Below are 25,394 nucleotides of genomic sequence, written 5' to 3' on the forward strand. Positions count from 1 at the left end.
CAGGAAAAAGGCTGATGGTGAAAGAATATGATAAGTGAGAAAAAACAATAGTGCAAATTGACATTGGAAAGATTCATTAGCATCTTGTAGGCCAGAGCTGAAAGTCTGGATGTAATTCCAATGTGAAGTTAGATGGAAAACAATCAGAAGTTCTAAGTAGTTAGTCTAATTCATGTGATTTGTATTTTTAAAACATATCTCAAACTACTGTGTGGAAAATTGATCAGCATGGGGGTCAAAATGGAAGCAAGGAAGCTGATGAGGAGGCTAGAGCAGCGGTCCATAGGAGAGATGGTTTGGGTCAGTAGGTAACAGCGTAGAGGCAGATATGTTGTAGAGGAAGAATTGACTGGACTTATTGGAAGATTAGGTAGAAAGGAGTCAGATAAGAATCCTAGGTTTTTGACTTGAGAAATACATTTACTGAGATAGGCTCAGGATAGGTGGGACAGGTGATAAAGAGTACAGCTAGGGTGCAAGAGTTGATAGACTCAAGTCTAGATAGCTGCACTGTGAATAATCCGTGATTTATTTATTTTTTAATGTTTATTTATTTTTGAGAGAGAGACAGAGACAGAGCGTGAGTTGGGGGGGGGGGGCAGACAGAGGGAGACACAGAATCCAAAACAGGCTCCAGGCTCTGAGCTGTCACCATAGAGCCCTTTGCGGGGCTTGAACTTGTGAACCACAAGATCATGACCTGAGCCAAAGTCGGAGTCTTAACCAGCTGAACCACCCAGGTGCTCCACTATGGTTTCTTTTACCATTTTCTTTTTGGTGTATGTTTAAGTTGTTATTTTGTTTTATATAGAGCTATACAATTATTAAACATCTATGTTTAGGTTAGTGCATTTGATCTGTTATTTCATTGGCATTAAGTTAAATTACGGACTAAGATATGCATTTAAAATAGTTATGGACTATCTATATTGCTCTTCAGAAAGGCTGTACCAGTTTCCACAAACTCTTCCAGCATTACCAGTGTCTTTCTTTTCAAGCCTTGTAAATCCAAATTGCATTCTATCTCAAGTCATTAAATACTCAGGACCCTCCCAGCTAATGCTAAATATTTGGAGAGGGAGCTGGGGAGAGGGTTAGAGAGAACAAAGAATCAAATAATAATAATAGCAAATACTTACTGAGAGCTTATGATTGCCAGGAACCATTCTAAGCACTTTATGCATGTGTTAACTTATTTAATTTTAGTTATTGAATTAAGAGATAGCTACTATTTTCCAGCTACTATTATCCAGCTATTATTATCCATAATTTACATATGAATAAACGGAAGCAAGGAGAGATAAAGAAACTTGTCCAACCTTACACAGTTGCAGGTGCAAATCCAGGCAATTTATTTCCAGAATCCATACATTAATCATTAATTTCCGTTGGCAATCTGTAAGACACTGGATTGGTGAATGTTTTATTTATATAAAGACAACAACATGAGATAGAATATGGGGTACAGATGTCACTCTGTCTAGTAGAAAAACACATGTGAGCTGAATAAGTCAATAATGATTTAGTTAAAACTTGGTTAAAGTATTGAAAGAAAATTTTTTTCTACTTCCTGCATCTCTGCTCAGTGGCCAGAAAATCATCATCCTCATTATCACCATCAATGCCAACTATTGAGGGCCTACTATGTGCCAGGTCCTGAGTTCTAAATAATATAGATATTAGCAGCAATCCTTATATTACCACCACCTTTTCACAGATGGAGCAGGTTAAGTGAAATCTGTAAGATCCTATAGGTATGACGTTTTTCTGTCAATCTGTTTTTCTGTCTGTGACTAGCTTTAAAATCCTATTCTTTCTATAGTGACAAATGGAGGGACAAGAAGAGGTATTCAAAAGCTAGATTGTTAAGGTCAAAGGACTCATATAGATTCCCTTATATTCCAATAGGTAAGCCACAGACAAATTACATGGTCTTTGAAAAGCAGAAATGAAAATGAACATCTTGATTCTGAGGCTGAGAGGAGTCACTGGAAGATTTTTTGTGAATGAAATCACAAGGTAAGATTTAAAAATCAAGTCTATTTTTTACAGCAGTTTTAGGATCACAGCAAAATTAAGGGAAAGGTAAAGAGATTTTCCATATACCCCTGCCAGCCTCCACATGCATAGCCTACCCCACTCAGGTGGAGTATTTGTTACAGTTGATGAGCATAAAAAATATCATTAACTAAAGTCCATAGTTCACATTATGGTTCACTCTTTACACTGTCCATCCTATGAGTTTTTAGAAATGTGTAATGATATGTATCCATCATTATGGTATCACACAAAGTATTTTCACTGCCCTAAAAATCTTCTGTGCTATAATTATTCATCCCTAACCCCTGGCAACCACTGATCTTTTTGACTGTACCCATACTTTTACCTTTTCCAGAATTTCATACAGTTGGAACCTGACAGTACCTAGCCTTTTCAGACTGCCTTCTTTCATTTAGTAATATGCATTTAAAGTTCCTCCATATCTATTCATAGCTTAATAGCTAATTTCTTTTTAGATTGAATAATATTCCATTTTCTGGATACACCAGTTTATTTATCCATTTACCTACTGAAGGACATCTTGGTAGCTTACAAATTTTGGTAATTATGAATAAATATCCATGTACATGTTTTTGTGTGAACATAAGTTTTCAATCCTTTTAAGTAAATACTAAGGAGCTATGTTGCTGCATTGTATGGTAAAAGTTTTTGCAAAAAACTGCTAAACTGTCTTCCAAAGTGGCTGTGCCATTTCACACTCCCACCAGAAATGAATGAGAGTTTCCATTGCTTATATCCTCACCAGTATTTGGTGTTGTCAGTGTTCTGGATTTTGGCCATTCTAATCACTATGTTGTGGTATCTTTGTTGTTTTAATTTACATTTTACCAATGAAGTATTACATGGAGCATCTTTTCATATGCTTGTTTGTTATCTATCTATATTTTTTGGTGGGGTGTCTGTTAAGGTCTTGGGCCCAATCTGATTTAAAAATCAGATTGTTTCTTATTGTTGAATTTTAAGAGTTCTTCGTATATTTTGGGTAACAGTTCTTTATCAGACATCTTTTGCAACTATCTCTCCTAGTCTGTGGCTTGTCTTCTCACTCGCTTGTTTTTGCAGAACAGAAGTTTCTAATTTAATGAACTCCAGCTTATCAATTCTTTCTTTCATGGATTATGCCATTGGTGCTGTATCTAAAGAGTGATCTCCATACCCAAAGTCATTGTGGTTTTCTCCTGTGTTATCTTCTAGGAGTTTTATATGAAGTTTTATGTCATTTTACATGTAGATCTGTGATCCACTATGAGGTAATCTTTGTGAAGAATGTAAAAGCTGAATTAAGATTTTTTTTTTTTGCTTGTGGATATTCAGTTGTTCCAGCATCATTGTCTTGATTACTGTAGCTTTACAGTAAACTTTAAGTCAGGCAGCATTACTTCCAGCTTGCTTATTTTTTGTTTGTTTTTTGTTTTTGTTTTTGTTTTGTTTTGTTTTACTTTGTTTTGCTCCTTCAACATTGTATTGGCTATTTGGAGTCTTCTGCCTCTTCATATAAACTTTTGAATCAGTTTGTTAATACCCACAAATAACTTACAAGGATTTTGATTGGGATTGCATTGAATCTATACATCAGGTTGAGAAGAACTAACATCTTGATAGTATTGAGTCTTCCTATTCATGAACATGAAATATTTCTTAATTTATTTAGTTCTTTGATTTCATTCACCATAGTTTTGTAGCCTTCCTCATATAGGTTTTGTACATATTTTTTTATATGTAGAACCAAATATTTCATTTCTCTGGGTGCTAATGTAAATGGTGTTGTGGTTTTCATTTTAAATTCCACTTGTTCATTGCTGGAATATAGAAAAGTGATTGGCTTTTGCATATTAACCTTGTATCTTGCAACCCTGCCATAGTCACTTATTGGTTCCGGGATTTGTTTTGTGTATTTGTTTGGATTTTCTAGAGAAACAGGCATATCATCTGTGAACAAAGACAATTTTATGTTTTTCTTCCTATATATGCCTTAATATTTTGTGGAATGAATAATAGTTACCATTTATTGACTACCTACTAAAGCCTAGAAATTTTCAAATATTAGCTAGTTAATCCTCCTGATAACTATAGAATTGTTTAATCTCAGCCAAGACCCAGAAATTCCAATAATTTGCTGTTGTTTTCATTGCTGATAATGGTGGATTCATAACCAAGAACCTGATCCAATTTTAAAGCACATGTTCTTCACTTGTCTTGCTTCCCTGCTTGTAAAATGTTACAGGAATGTAGATCAGTAGTAGGATGTAGATCACTGTGCAAGATTTGAGGCTGGTGGAGGCATCAAACATAATAATTAAGGTGAAAAGACTTTACAATGTCTGGGACCAACATTAATGACAGAACTCTTTTGTGTGAACCAGAGAACACATTATTGTAAACACATTTAAGGTGCTTAAATTTTTAAACCCGAGAGAACAACAACAACAAAAGTTTCCCTTATCATCAAGTATTCACTCTCTTTAGATACTCTATCAGGTATTGGAGTTATGAACATGGATAAGGCTCTGTTAATTATGTGTCTTCTCTGTTAACTACACACCTATGAAAACAAAAAGCACATCATAATTTAATCTTAAAATAATGCGTCAAATGGGTGATGAAGACAATATGTGTATGATAGAAGAGGTTAGTGGAGGGAAGGGTCACAAGTGGACAGGAAGTCCACTCCACTTCAGTTTTAAGGTAGTGGCCAGGTTCTCTGTTGGTGTTCTACACCCATAATAACATAGCATCATAAACATTGGAATAAAAATGAAGAATAAACTAATCCTACTCCTTCATTTCACACAAGTGGAAACTGAGGCTCAGAGAGGGCAATTTTCCTAAATCTAGCTTTTTTGATGATGAAATTAGTACTTAATTCTAAATGTATCTGGCTTTCAGATCAGCACTTCTTTTCTTTTCTACAAGCAGGCTTTTTTTTTTCTTTTTTCAGTAGGCTTCATGCCCAGTGCAGAGCCCAATGCAGAGCCCATTGCAGGGCTTAAACTCATTGCCCTGGGATCAAGACCTGAGCTGAGGTCAAGAGTGAGATGCTTAACTGACTAAGCCACACAGGCACCCCTCTACAGGCAGTTCCTAAGTTGAAAGACCACTGAAAGAATGAGCTCTCTCAAGTTTATGTCACTGTTTATATCCTGGCAATTTGATTTGAGTTGAGTTGTCTGCCTTAAATTCTTTTTAGAACAAGGCGGGGTGGAAATAAATTAGCAAGTGAGCAGAAATAGACATGAGTAGTCTGGGATAAAATGACACTCTAAATCTAAGGAAATCCTATATGATGAATCATCCTTCATATATTTCACATTATAATTTGACCTTGGAGAGTACAGTGTGATTTAGTTCTTAAAAAGAGGGTGGGTGGGATCTGGAATGAAAATAACAAGAGAACAATCATCTTATTGAATATCTTTTACTTGCCATTTATTGAGCTAGATTTCATTTAATATGAATCCTAACATTGTTCTATGAGATCAATATCATTATTGACATAGGAACTCCCTATTAGTGAAGCACAGAAGTTCATACACCTGGTAAGTGGAGGAGGCAGGCATGTGTTCTTTCCTCTGCAATGGTTTACTTTATACAGTCTCCAGATTGAGTGGCATGCTAGGTTTCTATATCTGAAAATGGAAATGATATTACCTTTCTCATTTAACTTCCACACTGGAGCAAAGATATGAAGATACGGGCTAAAGACATAGAAGTATTTTGAAAAATATCGCACTATCATTTTCCTTAGAGGTGTGGGATAACAGCCTGTTGGTAATTTACATTTGGAAGGCATCACAATAGCATAGTCTTTGTGGCCACACATTTCTAGGTTTGAAGGCAGTCTGTGCCACTGTCTAGTTTTGTAATTTGGGGTAAGATTCTGAACCTCAGAATTATACATGGAAATAATAATTTTAAAATGGAGATAATAATGCCTCATAGGTTTTGAGGAAACATTAAATCAGATGACAGGTGGAAAAAATTATAGTCATTAGTTCTCTAAGTTCCAGGGAGAAAAGGTTTTACCCAAACTACTTATTTCTAGTAACAGGAATGTATTATAAGGATAACATGTCATAGTAAGAAAAAAGGATCCCAGAGGGAAAATGTGGCATATACATACAATGGAATATTATTTCATCAAAAAGGAAATCCTGCCACATGTTACAACATAGATGAAACTTGAGGACAGTATGCTAAGTGAAACAAGACAGTCACAGAAGGGTACATACTGCATGATTCCCCTGACATGAGGTATCTGAGGTAGTCAACTTCACAGAAACAGAAACTAGAATGATCAAGGCCAGGGGCTAGGGGGTGGGGGGGAAACAAGGAGTTGTTCAGTTCAGTTGTTTTAGTCACACAAGATGAAATAGTCCTAGAGATCGGTACATTGTGCTTGTAGTTAAAAATACTGTACTGTATGCTTAAAAATGTTTTAAGAGGGTAAATCTTATGTTATATAGTTTCTATCACAAAGAAAGAAAGAAAGAAAGAAAGAAAGAAAGAAAGAAAGAAAGAAAGAAAGAAAGAAAGAAAGAAAAAAAAAAAAAAAAAAAAAAGAAGGATCACAGTTCAAATAAATGATCCAATAGGAAAGACTGAGAATGTGCTTCAGGCACCTAAGACTTGTTCAAAGACAAGGTACTGGATTTTTTTTTTTTTTAAGATTTTGATATTTCATTACAGTCAGTTCATAGTCATAAGGGGAAAATTCAAGTGTGTTGGACTGCTGTGCCCATGCTTTGGTGTTTAGTAATCTTACAATTTTGAATTCCATATTTTGTAGAGAGCTGTGCCAATATATTTGTAATGCTTAGGACACCTGCCTTCATCACTACGAGCAATGGATTTTCTTGCCATCCCTTTCACTGGTTCTTCTGACTCTACTATCCGGCCCTCACCTACTTTTCTGTATCTTATTTCTTTTTCCATTTATCAGTATGTTGATTCTTTCCATATTACACTACTCAAATTCCAGCAGGGGGGGCATTATTTAGCTAAAATAATATCCATCACCCCTATTACACAGAAGTCCTCGTGCAAAGTATCCTCAGCCTATGTATTGACTGCCCTCGGACAACATGTCACCCTTTGTCTGATTAGTAGTCATGCCTCCCCACGCTGAAAGAAGGGCCCTGAGTTCTCTTTCCTCAAAGAAATTGGGTGGGACAATTTTTCATAGAGGTCAGGCATCATGGAAGACAAAATTACTATTAATGTCATTATTTGAAATTAGAAGTTATTTGGTCTATTCTCAATATGGCATAAATGAGTAATCTCTGTTTTAACAGGACGATGCAGTTTGCCCCAGGCCAGATGAGTTGTAATTAGTAGCCAAGTTATAGTTTGTGTCTCTAGATTTCTACCTCTAATGTTTCTCCTGTACCAGGTACTACCATTGTGATAATCAGCATTAGTAAAGAAAACTAGCATGTGGCAACTTTTTCTTAGCAGTACCAATCTGTTACTGCATTTGTCATGGTAAATGTTATCACCACTGAATGTTTGGACAGATAGCAACAGGTATCAATAGATGCAGACATATAAATATACAGGTACATTTAAAAACCACAAGCTTGCAGTATTCTTTTTAAATAACTTTGATAATTTTTCATTTTACTTTTTTTCAGAATATTATTCATAAAGCTTGGCTCATTTCCAGTAAAATTGCTTATTCAATTCCATTTTTAAATGTCTTTTTTGTTAATTTTGGCCGAGTTTTAAGTACTTTTCCTTATTGACCATATGTAAGTGATAACCATTTCCACTGATTACATTATCTGACTTACAAAGATGTATCAGATTACTGTTAAATTTGCATGTCAAAATTTTTGCATACTCAGCAAATATTTAAGGCAGAATAGTTAATTAAGATGTTTATTTTAATAGAACATTAACCCAGTACAAAGACTTTCAATAAAGAAAATATTTGCTATCTTAAAATATCGGTAGAAAAAGCCATGAGAAATAAAACAGAATGAGACTCAAGATTTAGGTATTGTGCCCTTTACATTTTGGTCTCATTATCCTATTCTAATTGTATCTACCACTATTTTAATTTACCTTTTATTACAGTCTAGTTAAACTCCACAATATCCCTTTTCCTCAAAATATACTTCTCCTGAACCTCACCTGAGTGTCTTTATGTTTCAGATCACTCTTTTCTCAAGGCTTTTATCAAATTTCATGTCTCTTATAAATCTTTTCTTAATGTTTCAGCTGATTGTAAACTTTCCCATTACAAACTCCCATGGCACTTCATCTTTTGGTGGTTATCACTGTTTATTTCAAAGTAGAGCTATGTTGGGGATTAGCCTTAACTACCCTATTAAATTAGAAGATCCTTGAAGGCAAGGTTTATACCTGATTCATCTTTAGTAACTTCCACAGACTTTGAAATTGATGATCAGTAATGACTCAGCAAATCAATGAATGAATAATTTTAGTTTATGTACTGCTGAAGTGAGCACAAAGAAGGCATCATCTTGATAGAGATAATGGAAAATGAGAAGTGGACTTTAAAAATGAAGAAAGAGGGTAGCAAATCAGTAATGTGTTCAGTGGTGAAAGATACACTTCTTCATACCATGAAGAATATTCAACTGATACAAGATTCAACATACTCAGAGCAATTGAGATGCAGGGGAAAATGTAGCATGGAGAAAAGGCCACACTTGGCATCACTAATTTTCAAACGGTTTATATCTTTTCCCTCTTTCATTTTGATCAACGAATATGTATATAATGTCTTTGCATGTACTCCCTGTACTAGATACTAGATACACACTGGTAATTTAATCTCTATGCACTTTTTTTTAGTTTATTTATTTATTTTGAGAGAGAGAAGGAGAGAGGGAAGAGCAGAGAGAGAGAGAGAGAAAGAGGGAGAGAGAGAATCACAAGCAGACTCCACACTGTCAGTGCAGAGCCCAATGCAGGGCTCGAACTCACAAACCATGAGATCATAACCTGAGCTGAAACCAAGGGTTGGCTGTTTAACTGACTGAGCCACACAGGCACCCCCTCTCTGTGCACTTTTTTTGATGATCACTGGGTGATGTGTGGAAGTACTGAATCACCATATTATACAACTGAAACTAATATTATGCTGTACGTTAACTAACTGGGATTTAAATAAAAACTTAAAAAAAGTAGAAAGTAATGAAGGTGGAAGCTGGGTGAGGCACACTGGTCCTCCCCTTTCTACATGAAAACAAAATACTTTTATTTGTTACATATGTTATGGTTACATTCACAATCTTATTTGAACAAATTTTATTGTTTAAGCATTAAATTCAATATAGCAAAGACAGAAACATTGTAAGCCCCAGAAAAAGAACAGAAGACACTTAAGAGAGTTCTAAAGGAACAGGAAGAGAGGAAGTTAAGAAAGCTGTCTTTGGAGTGGAAATTTGAGATAGGCCATTGTTACAACAGTGAAGAGAGTCAGCAATACAAATAAACCTTTAGAATGTGGCCAATTGTGAATACCTAGGTAGCTTGGTGAAGTTCCACCAAAGGTAAGAAGCCACTCAAAGAAGGTCCTTGGAAGTTAGATCTCAGAGGAGTTCAGCCATGGAGATGCTAATGACAAAATAATGATTGCAAAACAAGGAGGAAAAGGATAGAAAGAAGGCTAAAGTAAAATCTCCAGGGTTCTACATCTTCTCTTAAAAGTGTATCTCTGGCCAAGATGGATTCTGGATTTGTGTATACATTCTGCAGGCAGGTAATGATACAATTTTTAAAATCAGAGATGAGAAACTGGCCGATCTAATAAATCATTAAAAAATAAATACTTGGCTTTTCTAACAGTACCCTTATACCCTCTGTGGGTCACAGCAGAATCCCTTATTCCAGAAATAACTGTCTCATCACCAAGATAATTAATAAAACTTTGAAGCTAATTCTGGCTAGGAAGCATAAGGCAGGGTTTCTGAACATCTCTATTGGCATTTCGGACTGGGTAACTCTTTTCTGGGGCCAGAAGTGCTTTCCTGTGTATTACAGCATGTTTAACAGCATCCTTGGCCACTATCCACCAGTGCCATAGAAGATCCCTAATTGTAACAACTAAAACTATCTCCAGATATTGCTAAATGTCCCCGGGGTTGTGTGGAGAAGGGGGACAAAATTGCCTCCAGTTAAGATAGAGTAAAGCTAATAAAATGTAACCTAGAGTCCAAACCATTACATAAAATTCTATGTATAGATGAGTCTGAGTTTATTCCCCAAAATACAGGGTGTGAAAGAAGAGTCAATCCCCAAATCAGGCATGAGTAGGTGATTGAAAAAGTGTGGGAGAAAGCACATGGAGTTGGAAGTCAGGAGACGTGGAATGAGTTTCAGCTTTGCTGTTCTCAGCTGTTTGTCCTTGAATTTATGGCTTCCCCTCATCGGCCTTACAAATAAAATGAAGATATTTGAAAATACTAGAATATACCAAGACCCATTCCATTTCAAAGACTATGATAAGTTTGTGACTATTCATAAATGTTCACCTAGTTCTTTGGCTATTGAATTCTCACAAAGACTAGACACTCAAGAGAGCTGAGTGTATTTTCTTGTTGAAAACAAGAAAACCTGACAGGTTTCCCCTCTTTCTTTTTTTTTTTTTTTTTTCTTTTCTAACAGGGCTCCATGCTATATCTACCCTCACTGTTCAATTCTATGAGCAATGGAAGGAAAAAGTGTGCTCTGGCAAAGGCATCTATTTTGCAATATTCATTTTTTTTTCTTTCTGGCAGTTTTGCTTATGCAAGCACTTTTTGCTGGGCTCAGAAATGTAATTCAGGTGGGCAAGGAGTCAAGGGTGAACTTCCATGGGAATTGTTCTCTCCATTTGACTCTCTTCCCAGAAAACAAACGTCAGAGGATATTCTGCATTTCCGCCATAAGTAGGCTGCCATTTTCCATTGCATCACAACTTTGAGAGATTACTGTGACTCCCAAGAGTTGTTTTCAGAGCACACCAGTTAATTAGGTGACAGACAACTGGGTGGAGTGATACTTTATTATTCTAGATGTCTCCACACCCACCACGGATTTGGCCTGGTGCCACCACCAGCCACCCTCACAGCAGTGGCATCTTACTATTGCAGCCACACCCAGATGACGACAAATCATATTTTTTAAGAACTTTAATTAAAATTGCATATATTAATTAATCTAAGGGCAAAAAAAAAAAAGAGTCTCAGCTCTTTCTTTCCCACTCTCCTTTTTTTTTAAAGATTTTGAGATGTAATGAGCTAGCCTCGTAAGTGAATGTGGCTGATAAATATATGAGTTGAGGCACATAATACCAGTATGGACCAAGAACAGCAATGAGCTTAGGCTTAGCACCTTATAGCTCATGGAATACTTCTACTCTTACTGTTTAATTTTATCTTCACGACAAAACTGATTTGTAGATGGCAGTATTAGGTGTATGTTTTAAATGAGAAAATGGGCTAAGAGATGTAAATAAATAGGTTTAAAATTGCACAGATAACTTATGGGACCCATTTTTTTTTATTCCAAATCTTACACTTTTTTTCACAGCTGTTCCTTATGTGACTTAATGATAGGGTATTTTAGTCAAAAGGGTCATCATGTAATTTGCTATCTACTGAATGCTGTTCTAGGCGTTGTTGCCTTTGAAGACTGTATTATTTAAAACTTTTTTTTAGTAGGCCTTGTTTTTTAGAGATGTTTTAGATTCACAGCAAAACTGTGTGAAAGGTACAGAGATTTCCCATATACGTCCTGTACCATACATGCATGGCTTCCCCCATTAGCAACATCCTCACCAGAGAGGTACATTTATTACAATTGATGGACTCATCTTGACACATCATTATCACCCAAAGTCCCTAGTTTACTTTAGGGTTCATTCTTGGTGTTGTAGATTCTATGGGTTGGAACAAATGCATAATAATATATGTGTATCCTTATAGTATTGTACAGAGTAGTTTTACTATCTTAAAAATCCTGTCTGAAGGCAATGTTTTTATTACATTGGTTGATATACTTGATTAGTAAAATTTAATTAGTCTACCTTCATTTTGTTCCTTTTGTCAATTTTCTGATGTGCCTTGCTTGCCTCATGAGTAATTTAGAAATTTAATCCATGTTCACAGTCTCACTTCAGCTAAAAGTGAGGACTGGAATTAAAATGCAGACTCCCAAATTCCACATTAAGTACTATTTGGCTGTATTCATGAACCTGCTAATGAGTTAAAGGCCTAAGATGGACTCATAACGGTAGGAAAAGGCATTCCCCCACCCCCATCCCCAGAGAGCTGATAAAATATTTCCTCTCTTTTAAAAGAGGAAATATTTGAAAATGTAAGAGCTTAAAATGAGCTGTTTCATTTTCTGACCTATTTGAAAAAGTGTCACTTTTTCATGTTTCAAATGACCTATCAGTCCATCCAGCCACGTGTGGCTATTGTTCATTGTGGGTGACCCAATTCCTTGCCAAAGCCTCACCACCTGGAGTGCAATAAGCTGTCCAAAGGAAGGGGCAATGATGAGGAAATGACTCCTCTACCCTGGAGGCTTAGTTTGTACCCATAAAATTAGGCCCCGGGTTTTGGCACTTTCCATAAAATATTCAATACTTTCAAAGCCCAAGAATTGGATTTCCCCACCGTGATCTCTAATTCAATATTGTCAACAGGGTAACAAGAAGACCTTTCTAATAACATCTAACACTTGTATTCTCCATACACCAGGAATCATCTGAAGTCTTTACAGGAATTACTTCATGTAATCTTCATGGCATCACTGTTACAATTTTGAGTTTAGCAGTGAAGAAATTGAGACAGGGAGTTTCAGTCAATTGTCCCTGGCCACATATCACAAAAGCCAGTTTCTGAATCCAAGTAGCATTGGTACAAAGCCAAACACTTAACTTCGAAGTTTAAAGTACTTTTGGCTCTCAAGTAGTCTTCACTATGTAATTCACACTTACCAATATAATAGTGGCTTTGGCTTTTTCACAGAATCATCTCAATCTGCTTAACAATGCTGTCAAATGGATGATACTCTTATCATGGTTTGCAGGACGTCAAAATGCCAGCAAGTCACACATTTCCAAAAAATCACTGGTCTTCTATGGTGCACTTTGGAGAATTGATCTTCCCTACCCAGACATTGTCAGGCTCCACCTGTAGGAGATGGTTCAGGAAAATCCTAAAACATTTTACTTCATTTTGACTGGACTCTTGAGTCCAGTCCATTTCTTTCTTTTTTTTTTTTTAATTTTTTTTTTTTTTTTGAGAGGCGGAGAGAGACAGAGCGCGTGTGGGGGAGGGGCAGAGAGAGAGGGAGACACAGAATCTGAAGCAGGCTCCAGGCTCCGCTGTCTGCGCAGAGCCTGATGCGGGGCTGAACTCCCGGAACGCGAGATCATGAGCTGAGCCGAAGTCAACCGACTGAGCTACCCAGGCGCCCCAGCAGTCCATTTCTTTCTATTGATGTTTCTTCTCATTACAGGTTCTATTTCCTATTACTTTGTTAAGTTTTTATTGTAGACTAGTCATTGTCTTTACTCTGTTGGGTGATAAATATTTTTGTATTCCTCTGTTCTTGAGCTTTGTTCTGAGACACAGTTAAGTTACTTGGAAATAGTTTGATACTTTGAAGTCTTGATTTTAAGTTTTTTTGGATGGAACCAAAGCAGGCTTTGGGGTTAATTTTGCCCCACTGCTAGAGCAATACCGTTCTCAGATCACTAACTGAATGACAAGGTTTTTCCCTTTTACTGATGAAATACAAGGTATCTCCTCTCCTGTTTAAGTTCTGTATATTGTTCCCTGTAGGGTGATTTTTTTCCCCTCGACTTGAGTAGCCTTCTCAATTACATTTACTTCTTAGTTCTCAGTTGAAGACTATTATTTGCTGCAGCTCTCTGAAGACCTTTCTTTGAAGTTCTCTTCTCTTAGTCCATGCCGTGTGATTTTTTTCTTTTCTTTTCTTTCCTTTTTCTTGAGAGAGAGAAAGAGAGAAAGAGTGTGTGTGCACACACATAAGCAGGGGAGGGGCAGAAGGAAAAAGGGAGAATCTTAAGTTCCATTCTCAGTGCAGAGCACTAAGCAGGGCTGAATCCCATTACCCTGGAATCATGACCTGAGCTGAAATGAAGAGTCAGACTCCAATGACTGAGCCACCTAGGCACCCATGCCATGTGAATTTTAACTCCCTTGGTCTCCCCAACTCTCAGCTGTGTATCTGCATTTAGGGAAACTGCTAGGCTCTGCCTGGGTTTTCTCTCTCTGTGTAGCAGCCTGAAAATGGTCTATAGACAGTGAGCAATGTAGGTATTGCTTACTCTGTACTTGTTCCCTCTCCCAGAGATCACCGACCTGTACTATCTGATGTCCGATGTCAGAAAACTGTGTAGTTTTTCTGGGTTTTTTTTTTTTTTTTCAGGTAGGAAGAAATATCCTTTCCCTGTTACTACTCCATTGTAGCCAGAACATAAATCTTACTTATCATTTAAAAACAAACCAGTGAACTCCTTAGCATACATACTAATTTGTGTTTCTCTTTTCAGGATATAAAGCAGGTATTTTCCTTTTCCCACCTGTCTTCTCAAAGCCTTCTCATAATTTTCCTCCTAATGAAATTTTGAAAAGTATATCTTTAAGCATCTTTTACATTGTTAGGAGACCCAAAGGTCATTGGAAAAAGACAATAGAATCTTGATTCATTAAATTCCTGTCTGATTCCAACTTTAACCATTTACTGCCTTTGAGAAATTTCCTGTATCTCTCTAAATTTCTGTAAAATGGGGATACTAACAATATTATATGTCTAACCTACTCACCAGGTTAGTAATGAGGCCCAAATGAGAATATGTATTTTAAAACACCCTTTCGTACTCTTTCAACATTTTCTCCTCTTTTTCTTTTTCTTTTTTTAGTTTTCTTTTTCTCTTTAAGTAATCTATGTGCCCAACGTGGGGCTCAAATTCATGACCCCGAGATCAAGAGTTGCATGCTTTACCGACCCAGCCAGCCAGGCACCCCTCTCCTTCTTTTCTTTCCTAATATCACTGAATTAGTGTTTAGATCTATCAAATATGAGAGTGAAAAAAAAACCATATCAGAATAAAAGTCAAGAGACATGAATTCCTTTGCCAACTCTTTGGCTAATAGATTTGAGGAAAAATCATTCAATCGTGCTGATTTTCAGTTTTACCAACCATGAAATGGAAATAACAAATTATCTACTTACTTTAAAGGGTTAATATGAGGATCAAATATATAAAATATAAACAGCGTACACATATTTATACTGTGTACAAATTGGTATTGTACTATACAGTATTCTATGAGTATTATTATTCTGGAATAAAATTTACATATAAGTACAGTATAATAATAAGGTGATACCTTTATTAATGCTAGTAACTGCATAGAGTTCTTAAATAATTTCCTGTACACTTTAAAAGCACTTCTCCCGGGGGAACCTAGGTGGCTCAGTTAGTTAAGCATCTGACTTTGGCTCAGGTCATGATCTCATGGTTCGTGGGTTCGAGCCCCGCATTGGGCTCCGTGCTGACAGCTCAGAGCCTGGAGCCTGCTTCTGCTTCTGTGTCTCCCTTTCTCTGCTCCTCCTCTGCTTTGGGTTCTGTGTCTCCCTCTCTCTCCCATTCCCCTGCTCATGCTGTCTCTTACTCTTTCAAAGATAAACATTAAAAAAAAATTAAAAACAAAACGAAACACTTCTCCCAGAAGCATAAGTAGTATATTCTAAGAGTGAGAGAAAAAATAACTGCTATCTTATACTATAGACTAAAGCTAGTTATTGCATTTTCCAAGAGTGTTCTTGTGGTTGGCAAATAAATGTCCACCACTTACAGCTCCTCACTCAGAAATATTAAAATTACTTTTAAGGAAAAATATTTTCTTAATTAGATTAGTTTTTTAGTGAGGCTTTGAAACGCATTAATATCACCTGGGAGTTATCACTCAAAATAAACCAAAAACCCACTAGATTCAAAATCACTTTCACATTCAATTTTAATTTCAACTCCTGCCTAGCTGTTAGATAACTAACTAGTGATACAGTAAAAACTGAAAATATCAGATAAAAGAAATTACCAGAGCAAAACTTAGGCTCTCATAGTTATTTAAGGAATGATGCATTCTGATTGTGTGAATTTTTCAGATAGGTGAGTTGGAATACCTATAATCCCAGATCATTTTTTTTAAATTGAGCCTGATTTCATCAGGGAATCCCCCTTCAGAGGCTAAATACCTGTGCTAATATACTGGCTTTACTCCATGGACATTTTTTTAAAAAACACTTTCACAGATTTGACTGAACAATCATTTGTATGATTGTTTTCCACCACTTCCACTAGACCATAACCTCTTAAAGATAGAGGTAATGACTTTTTATTCACAAATCTAACACTAGCCTCTCACACAGTGCCAGGCAAATGTAGGCATTTAGTCAATATTTGTTGTATTCATGTGGGAGTACTATGCAATCTGCTGGAATACCATAGCACCTCACTTTGGACTCACATTTTTAACTTTTTAAATCATTTGGTCCTATACCCTAGAACTCTCTGATTTCAAGCTTACTATTCATCCCTTTATTGCTTTTTTCTGTCTAATGAATAAAGATTGTCACATGACACAATCAATGTGTTACTTGATTGAATGAAATTTTTCAAGTCTTAAGACCTAGATACGACTCTCAGCTTAACCACCTACAAGCCAGGTGCTTGGTGTAAGTCACTGTGCGCATGCTTCACTGGTGTGTCCCTGCGTGTCCAAATCTCTTCTTATAAGGACAATGGTCAGTTTGGGTCAGGGCCCAACCCTAATGGCCTTATTTTAACTTAATCACCTCTTTAAAGGACCTATCTCCAAATGCAGTCACATTCTGAGGTATTGAGTGTTAAGGCTTCATATATGAATTTTGGAGGGACACAAGTGAGACTATAACAGTGAGTATCTGAGATAAGTTAATTACAGGTGTAGGTAACATGGTCTCTACAGTGCGATATTTAAGAGCATGGGCTTTGGAGTTTGCCTTTACTTGCAATGTAAAAACTACTTCTTATAGGCTGTACGACCTTGAGAAAGTTACAGAATTTTACCAAACCTCGATTTCTTTACCTGTAAAAAAAGAACAAAATAGTTTCCTTTTAGGTTTTCTGTTATACCTGTCAGTTAGTATACAGTAAACGCTAGCAAATTAGGGGCGCCTGGGTGGCTCAGTCGGTTGAGCGGTTGAGCGGCTGGCTTCGGCTCAGTTCATGATCTCGTGGTTGACGAGTTCACACCCCTCATCTGGCTCTGTGCTGACAGCTCAGAGCCTGGAGCCTGCCTCAGATTCTGTGTCTCCCTCTCTTTCCACCCCTCCCCCACTCATGCTCTGTCTCTCTCTGCCTCAAAAATAAACATTAAAAAAATTTTTAATTAAAAAAAGCTAGCAAATTTTATATTTCTTTGCAAATAATTTTATACAGATATATAAATCAAAAACACAGATTATCTTTTCAGAATTTTACTTATAGCAATTTTGTTCTTGCTTACTGTATACATAGACACATAAATATTTCACATATAAAATACACAATGTTCTTTCAACAAAATTCATTATACTAGCTAGTTCAAAGTAATTCACTGTGATTTTTTTCCCAAGGACCATAGCTCCACAAACTTCTGTTTTGTAGAGTCAGAATGACTCCTAGGAGACTCCAGAATGTACTGAATTTCCAGGTGATGGACAGTGTGGAGTCATGGAGCAGTGGTTCTAGTAGCATCAACTGTAGGGATATTGTATTTTAGAACAAATATAACCCAGTATGTAAAAGTTAATCCAGTTAAAAATTAGGTATTGAAACTTTCCTGTTTTCTTAATCCTAATCTAATAAAAGCAACAATATCTATAAATAGTAGGGTCTGTGATCAAACAGTGCCCATCCCATCTTGTTCTTAGATAAAATGAGATGCTTATCTCTATAGTTTCTAAGGCTTTGTGGACAAACAGAGGGGAATTTCCAGAGAGGGAGTGAAGTTAGCTGTTAATGGAACAGTGCAAGATAAGAAGGTGGGTGAAGGCTGTTTTCCAGTTAGCATCTTTCAAAAAAGAGAATACAGACAGACCTGTTAAATTAATGGGGAAAAATATGAGAATTATAGGAAAGGAAATTACGGATAAGAAAATAAGAAGTAAATTACTTCATCTTCTAAGATCTATTAGGGTATATACTTTACAGTCATGATCGCAACACATTTATTTTGCCCAAGCCATTATGGGTGAATGGTTTTGTGTGTGTATGTGTGCAATTGTATGAGTGTGTGAGAGCAGGCATGAGAAGAACTAAATGATCAGTAGCATGCTGTCCCTAGTTTACAGCATTATAATGTCTAGATTCTCTTTGAACTCCCTAAAAGGCTCTGGGAGAGCTTTATCGGGTGTATAAGGTGAGCAAGAGGCAAGGCTGGGATTACTTTCCAAGCTAGTTCCTGATCTGGGGTTCATTCATGCTACCATCTGGGGCAGGTAAGAAAAGAATAACACGTACTTTGCTACCTCACGTGATTGCATAAACAAATCAAGACAGCTAATAATGGCAGATTGTTTTGAAAATGCAGAAAGTGATTTTATCTTAAGAGACTATAGTTATTTATTAAACTATGGTCATCATCAAGGATATCTCTACATAGAAAAAGAAGATTTGAACCACAGTCTGATAACTTCGGATTTAGGAAATAAATTTGGCCTTTAGCAACACTACTGGTCTACAAAATCTCGTTTGCTTTTATAGTTTTCTCATCTCTTTCCTGTGTGTCAATATCCTTGACGTGAATTCAGATTCTGGACCACTTGATACGTGTTTTGAACTGTAAAGTTTATACTTCTTGTACTCTAGCTTCGTTCCTTCTTCATGAGAAGAAAAAAGGTTCTACATGTTTCATGAATAATTGAAAGAGTGAAGAAAAAAAAAAAGATGGAATTTGGAATTTAAGGAAAACTACGCACGCTCCCTGCCTGCCTTGCTGGCGCGTCCCTGCACCTGCGCAGAACCTGCTCCTTGAACGCTGGCGGGGGAGGGGAGGAGGGCGCGCTTCCGGAGGCAGAGGACGCGGGGGCCTGCCGGCCTGCTCCTCCGCGTCAGTCCCCAGCACTCTGCAAGACTAGAAGGGACAGAGGAACCTGTCCAGGTTCCCTGCAGGGCAGGAAAAAAGGGGAAATGTCAACATGGAAAAAACTCTATGATGAAAAGAAAGGAAAGCTGGAAGCGAGGCTAAAGCCGGAAGATGAAGGGAAATCCGATGAGGAAGAGAAGCTGGAAGTGGAGGGGGAAGCCAGGGCATGAGGGAAGGTTCCAGAATGGGAGACAGCCAGATGATGAGGGACAACCAGAAGATGGGGGAAAGCAAGAAAAGCCGGCAAGTCCGAGAATGAGGGAAGGCCGCAGTGTGAGAGCAAGCCAGAATCCCAGGCAAATCCTGAGAGCGAGCTGTGGGATGCGGAAAAACGCCTGGCTGAAGATGACATGCCCAGGAAAGCAAAAAGAAAAACGGACAGGGGAACAGACGATTCCCCCAAGGATTATCAGGAGGACTTACAGAAAGGGCACTCGAGGAGATGATGAGAGAACGTGGAGATATGTCAAGGGCTCAGGAAGAGCTAAGGAAAAAACAGAAAATGGGTGGTTTACATTGGATGCAAAGAGATGTACGGGATCCATTCTCGCCAAGGGGACCATGGGTGTCAGGAAAGTCACGGGTGGAGGTAGGGGCCAAGTGGGCTTACATGATATCCCATATCTCTAATGCCTTTGGTCTTAAATTCTGATTTCTCTGATGAAAATATTGCTGACTCTGCTTTCCCTGGCAGGCATTTGCCATGCTATGTGCTTTAACCTTAAGCTGATACTTTGCTTTAGCATTAGCTAAACTTTGGCTTTAACCTTTAGCTGATACCTTGCTTTAGCTGGCACTCTTGTTGCCAGCAGCCTTTTGATCCAACTGCAGTGTTCTCTGTCAGTAGGACATTTTCACTCATGTGCATGGAAGAGGTTTTCATGGTACATTGTAAAATAACAATAAAGAAAAACAGTTTTCAGAACCACACTCACACACAAAAGTACTCTCATAACCCAAACCCCATTTTTCTAAAACTTCAATCCCATTCATTTGAATTTAAATGTTGTGGTTGTCAGAAACATGGAGTAACTAACAGAGTATGTGATGAATCACCTCTGGATTTAGAACATTCCTGAAATGAAATGGAGAAAAAGCCCTGATGTCAAGAGGCAACTGGTTTTCCTTCCAATATTGGGAGTGCTCATTGAATCTTCTTTTGGCTCCCTCTCCTCATAGAAGAGGCTATCCATTCCAAACTTCTTATTCATCATTTCAGACATACTGGGTGTCATTGAGGAGCACTTTTCCAGTAAGAAGGAAACCAACTCCTCAACCTTTCCTCATAGCAGAGATTCTTTAGAGATGCAATAATTTTTTGGTTCTTTTGTTCTGCCTTCACACCACTTCCACTCCTGGGAATACTATCCATTTGGGCCAGGTTTGGGGTTCATCGGAGCATATTACACAGTCACCAATTCTACTTTAAGGCATTAAACTTCCTTATCACCAGTAATAGAGTGTATTGTTGGGTCCCATTTCATATGAATTGACAGAGCAGATAAAAAATAAAAAATCAGTACTTGTGTGTCAATATTTAGAAGACACTTGTACAGAAAAAGCTAAGGAATCAATGGTGACTGAAATCTTGCAATGACTTTGACAAGTTTTAAACAGCAAATGGTCTGATTTGTTTTAGATATTGTGGTTTAGGGCATAATAAAATGGGGATGCCTGGGTGGCTCGGTTGGTTGAAGGTCCAACTCTTGATTTCAGCTCAGGTCATGATCCCAGGGTTGTGGAATCGACCCCCAAGTCAGGCTCGCACACCAAGTGTGGAGCCTACTTAAGGTTCTCTCTCTCTTTCCCTCTGTCCTTCCCCTGCTGGAACTTGTGCATGTGTGCACGCTTCCTCTGTCTAAAATAAAACTTAAAAAAAAGAAAGAGAATATAATAAAATGAAAAGGAGAACTTATATCTTGACTTTTTAATCTTAGTTCAGAACGTGTTGGGGGTGTGATTCCATGATGAGTAAACTTAAATCTGTTGTTGAGGTCCATGTCCAAGTGATATTGACTTTTCTTGGGATCTTTGACATTAACTAATACACCTACACCATTATAATAACATAAAAATGCAAAACCAACTATAATTAACTATAAGACTTATCACTATACTCAAAATTATTCTAAGCCTTACACATACACACACACACACACACACACACACACACACAAAGAATTTCCTCTAACTCTTACAACAATTGTATACTGCAATTTTATTACCCCTGTTTTGCATATTGGGAAACTGAGGCCAAGAGAAAATAAGTGATTTGCCCAAGGCAACATAGCTAGTAACCGATGAGTCAAGATTTGGACCCACGTCTACCATACGTCAAAGCCAAGTTCATTTCCATTGCGCTGTAAGGTTGCAAAGACAGGAATAGAAACAAATTTCCTGACTCTCTGTTCCATTCTCTTTCGATTACGCCATGATGGATATCAATTTTCTAATCTATAACAGTAATGCAGTTTGAATTTGCTTTCCGTAGACACTCATTTTACAAAACTATTGGAAGAAACAAACCACAGACCTTGAAACCAATGATTATACTTTTATAGGAAATAAGTTATTTCATTAAAAAAAAAAGAAAAGGAAATACTCTGGCTTTGATGGTCTCCAGAATATTGACATCATTCTCAAATTGGCTAGCCTTAGATCAGTTTTCTGGAAGAACCTTTAAAAGGGTTTTGATCCCATAAAGTTTAAAACTTTCCCTCTATGAATGTAGAGACCCTTTGGAGTACTGGAATCAAACCGTTGGGCTCTGGCTTCAACCATTTTTACATAATTTTTCAGGTGCTTTCTTGAGCTACTGGAGTAGAGTAAGCAGGTAGACAAAAGGCATTACTTGTAAAATGGAAGAAGGAACTAAGGAGAAGATACTATCTCTAGAAAAATGTTACATTGATATATTCGTATTTTTAAATACTTTATTCTTTCTTTCCTCCTTGGGAGACTAAATAATGAGTCAACATAGGAGTAAACTAAATTTAGGAGAAAATTGGTTGAGACAAGTTTTTCAAACAGTCATTTGGGGAGTGATGGGTTGTGGAAACTTAAAGCTGGAGACTCTAATGTTTATGATTACGATGTTTGGTTAAACCAAAAAGTGAGACCTTAGAATGTAAAATGTCCTTCAGGTTGAGAATTTTTAAAAGTAGTTATGTGCAAGCTTTGATTTCACACAGTTTCTGCCTTTACTAATGCGTGATGGAAGCCATGAAAAAAGTTGAAAAAAGTGTTGAACTTGTGGTCTTCTTCAAGTACCACCCTTGAGTCTTCCTTCTAAACTGTGTGTTCTGGGGAAAGTCAGTGTTCCTTTTCTGAATTTCAGCTTTCCCATGTACTCAGTGTTAGAATCTTGCTGGGTTAGCTCTGTGGGTTGTTAATTCTAACTTGTACATGAGTCCATGGCACTGAATTGAGACACTTCAAAACATCTGCGGATGGAAGCAACAGCTTCTCTCACTACAGGCAACTTTCTCCAGATGTGGGAATCTGTAAGTCTCTGACTAGTAGGGTAATCCATCTGTCCTTTTCCCTCCCCTCCCACTTATGAAGGGAGCCCAGTTAGAAACATGTTTGTCTGAAAAGTAATGTGTCTGGTCTTGGTGAAGAATTCAGTTCTTAGATACTAATTACCGTGGAGTATTAAACTTTAATGACATTCTTGGATTCAATCTATCGCTTTTTGGGGGAGGTATCATGAAAACATATTAGAACTGTAGAAATAAACATTATCGGTTCAAATCTGCTCCCTTGACAGGATGCTAAAGGATGGAAACTAAATTGATGTGGTGTATTAAGTCTAGCACGACCTTGAACAACTGGTTTTATAATATTGGTTGTTGTTGTGGGTGTCACCAGTATTTGCCAGTATATATAAAAAGTAGGCTGCATCTCCACGGGTTCAGTCTTAGAGCACCAGCTGGTGAGCAATGCACGGAGCAGACTTGTAACCAACTTACATCATCTTCAACATGAAGATAGCCACAGTGCCAATGCTTCTGACCCTGGCTGTTTGCCTTATACAAGGTGAGCAATTTGCATGTAATCTGAGCCTCTTGCCACACATGGTAAAGCCCTAGGCAGGGACTTGTCTCCCTCCCCCTACTCCTGAAATGTGTGTTTGTATGTATATATGTATGTGTGTATGTATAATCTTGAAATATCTTGCCGGACAGAGTTTTGAAGGATTACATATGTGGCTTAATAAATATGTTGTTATCTTTAGAAATGGCAAGTAGTTTGACATAATCTGAATTTTTACCAATGAGAAATCCTTCTATTAATTCTTTATTAGTTCTGAAAAGCTAATAGATTCTTCTTCATCTTCCCATAACCAACTACATCAATTCATACTGATAGGAATTATGTATGTAGTAGATATTTAAAATGTAGATGTATATTTCATATATATATAGTACTATATATAAACAATTAAAAATAAAATTCAATCATCTATTCCTATTTTAAAGTAGCAGTGCCTTCTAGTATATTTTATTTTTGTATTACCAAATCCTAAATGAACTGAGAGCATCTCTCCTAAAGGGTAAGAGACTTTTATAAGAAGTGAAAGGTAAGTTTTTGCACTTGCTATTTGAATTTGAAGGAAACATGAATTGCCTAGGCTCAATCTTCTCTGAAGCATTTGCATTTTTTAAAAGAAAATCACAGAGATGAAGAGTCTGGAGATTATTATACATAAATGATGTCACTTTCCTAAAATAAGTGTGTAGGTACAAAAGGGAGTCTGTTGGGGCGCCTGGGTGTCTCAGTTGGGTAAGCAACCTACTTTGGCTCAGGTCATGATCTTGCTGTCTGTGGATTCAAGCCTCGCACCGGCTCTGTGCTGACAGCTCAGAGCCTGGAGCCTGCTTCAGATTCTGTGTTTCCCTCTCTCTCTGCCCCTCCCCCGCTCGCCCTCTCTCTTTCAAAAAATAAACATTAAAAAAGGGGGGCGCTGGAGTCTGTTAATAAGAGAGTATAATAGCTTGGGATTTTAATCATTCTTAATTTTTGTCAAATCTCTAATTCTTGTAGCTGTAATAAGGAGGCAGAGTTGCCAGAATTGAGAAAATTTAATTTTATGTGTATATATGATATAAACTTTACGCTACACTATACTTTTAAATTATAATTGCTGTGATATACTTGGTATTTGTTACATTATAATTTTAAGAGAGGTCTCTCATACTTTTCTGTGAAAGGATCTTTTTGAAATCAGATATTTTGAGGGGGTAAGAAAGTATATGAGTATTATTTTCCAAAGTAATTTAGACTTTTATGAGTGACTGGACCTCTGTGAGTGTACGTGCTGATTTCTTGGTGCAGTGCCTTCATTTTATTTGCCATCGTAAGTTTTAATGTGTTCAAAAACAATTTGTGGTTTTATAACATATTGCCATTAAAATAAGCAAGACACTGCACTGAGTGAATTGTTTGTTTATTGAATAGTTTACATTCCCTTAACTTTGGTTTCTATATTTTTGTCCCAGATGCTGCCAGTGAGGGTGAAAATCAGGTTAGTCCTGCTTTTTCTGTTCATTGAATCCATTCCAAGATCTCTAAAGAAAAATGATCTGTGGCCAACACCTTCACGTTAATAATACAGACATATTATACTGATAGGTACTAATAGCTTTCGTTAAAAACAGAAACAAGTCTTTATGAAGGAAGACATGAATCATACAGACGCACACACACACACAGACACGCATATCAATGTACAAATGATGATGGATGTCTGTAAGAGGCAATCTACCATGCTAAAGGAGTGCTTCAAAATTCCATAAACAGGGGCACCTGGGTGGCTCAGTTGGTAAGCTTCTGACTGCTGGTTTCGGCTCAGGTCATGATCTCACAGTTTGTGAGTTCGAGCCCCAGGTTGAGGTCTGTGCTCACAGCACAGAGCCTGCTTGCGATGGTCTCTCTGCGCGCCACCCCCCCCCCGCCCCACCCCCCATGTCTTCTCTCTGTCTCTCTCCAAATAAATAAACTTAAAAAAAATTCCATAAACATACCAGTGAATTAGTATTGTTCAGTTTAACACCTGAAAAAGTAACAACATACATAGAAAGCTGAAGTGAGTGCTCTTGTGATTATTGTGTATAAAGGGGTTGTCTCTACCTAGTATATATTCGTATATGTATGTCAGTGTATGTATTTCAT

At 37.3% G+C, this 25,394-nt stretch overlaps 1 protein-coding gene and 1 pseudogene across 1 annotated transcript in view; both read left to right on the forward strand.

Annotated features, from left to right (window-relative positions):
- The first annotated feature begins 1,929 nt into the window (after positions 1 to 1,929).
- The window catches only part of SPINK5 (serine peptidase inhibitor Kazal type 5), a 95,810-nt gene continuing 72,345 nt past the window's right edge, over positions 1,930 to 25,394 (forward strand). The window contains exons 1-2 of the mRNA XM_042959130.1: positions 1,930 to 2,019; positions 24,722 to 24,747. Coding sequence (XP_042815064.1) covers positions 2,007 to 2,019; positions 24,722 to 24,747 — 39 coding nt within the window. The 5' untranslated portion in view covers positions 1,930 to 2,006. The remainder of the gene's footprint in view (positions 2,020 to 24,721; positions 24,748 to 25,394) is intronic.
- Positions 19,236 to 19,850, forward strand: LOC102948620 (annotated as a pseudogene).

This window comes from Panthera tigris, chromosome A1, assembly GCF_018350195.1.
Source record: "Panthera tigris isolate Pti1 chromosome A1, P.tigris_Pti1_mat1.1, whole genome shotgun sequence".
Taxonomy (NCBI): domain Eukaryota; kingdom Metazoa; phylum Chordata; class Mammalia; order Carnivora; family Felidae; genus Panthera; species Panthera tigris.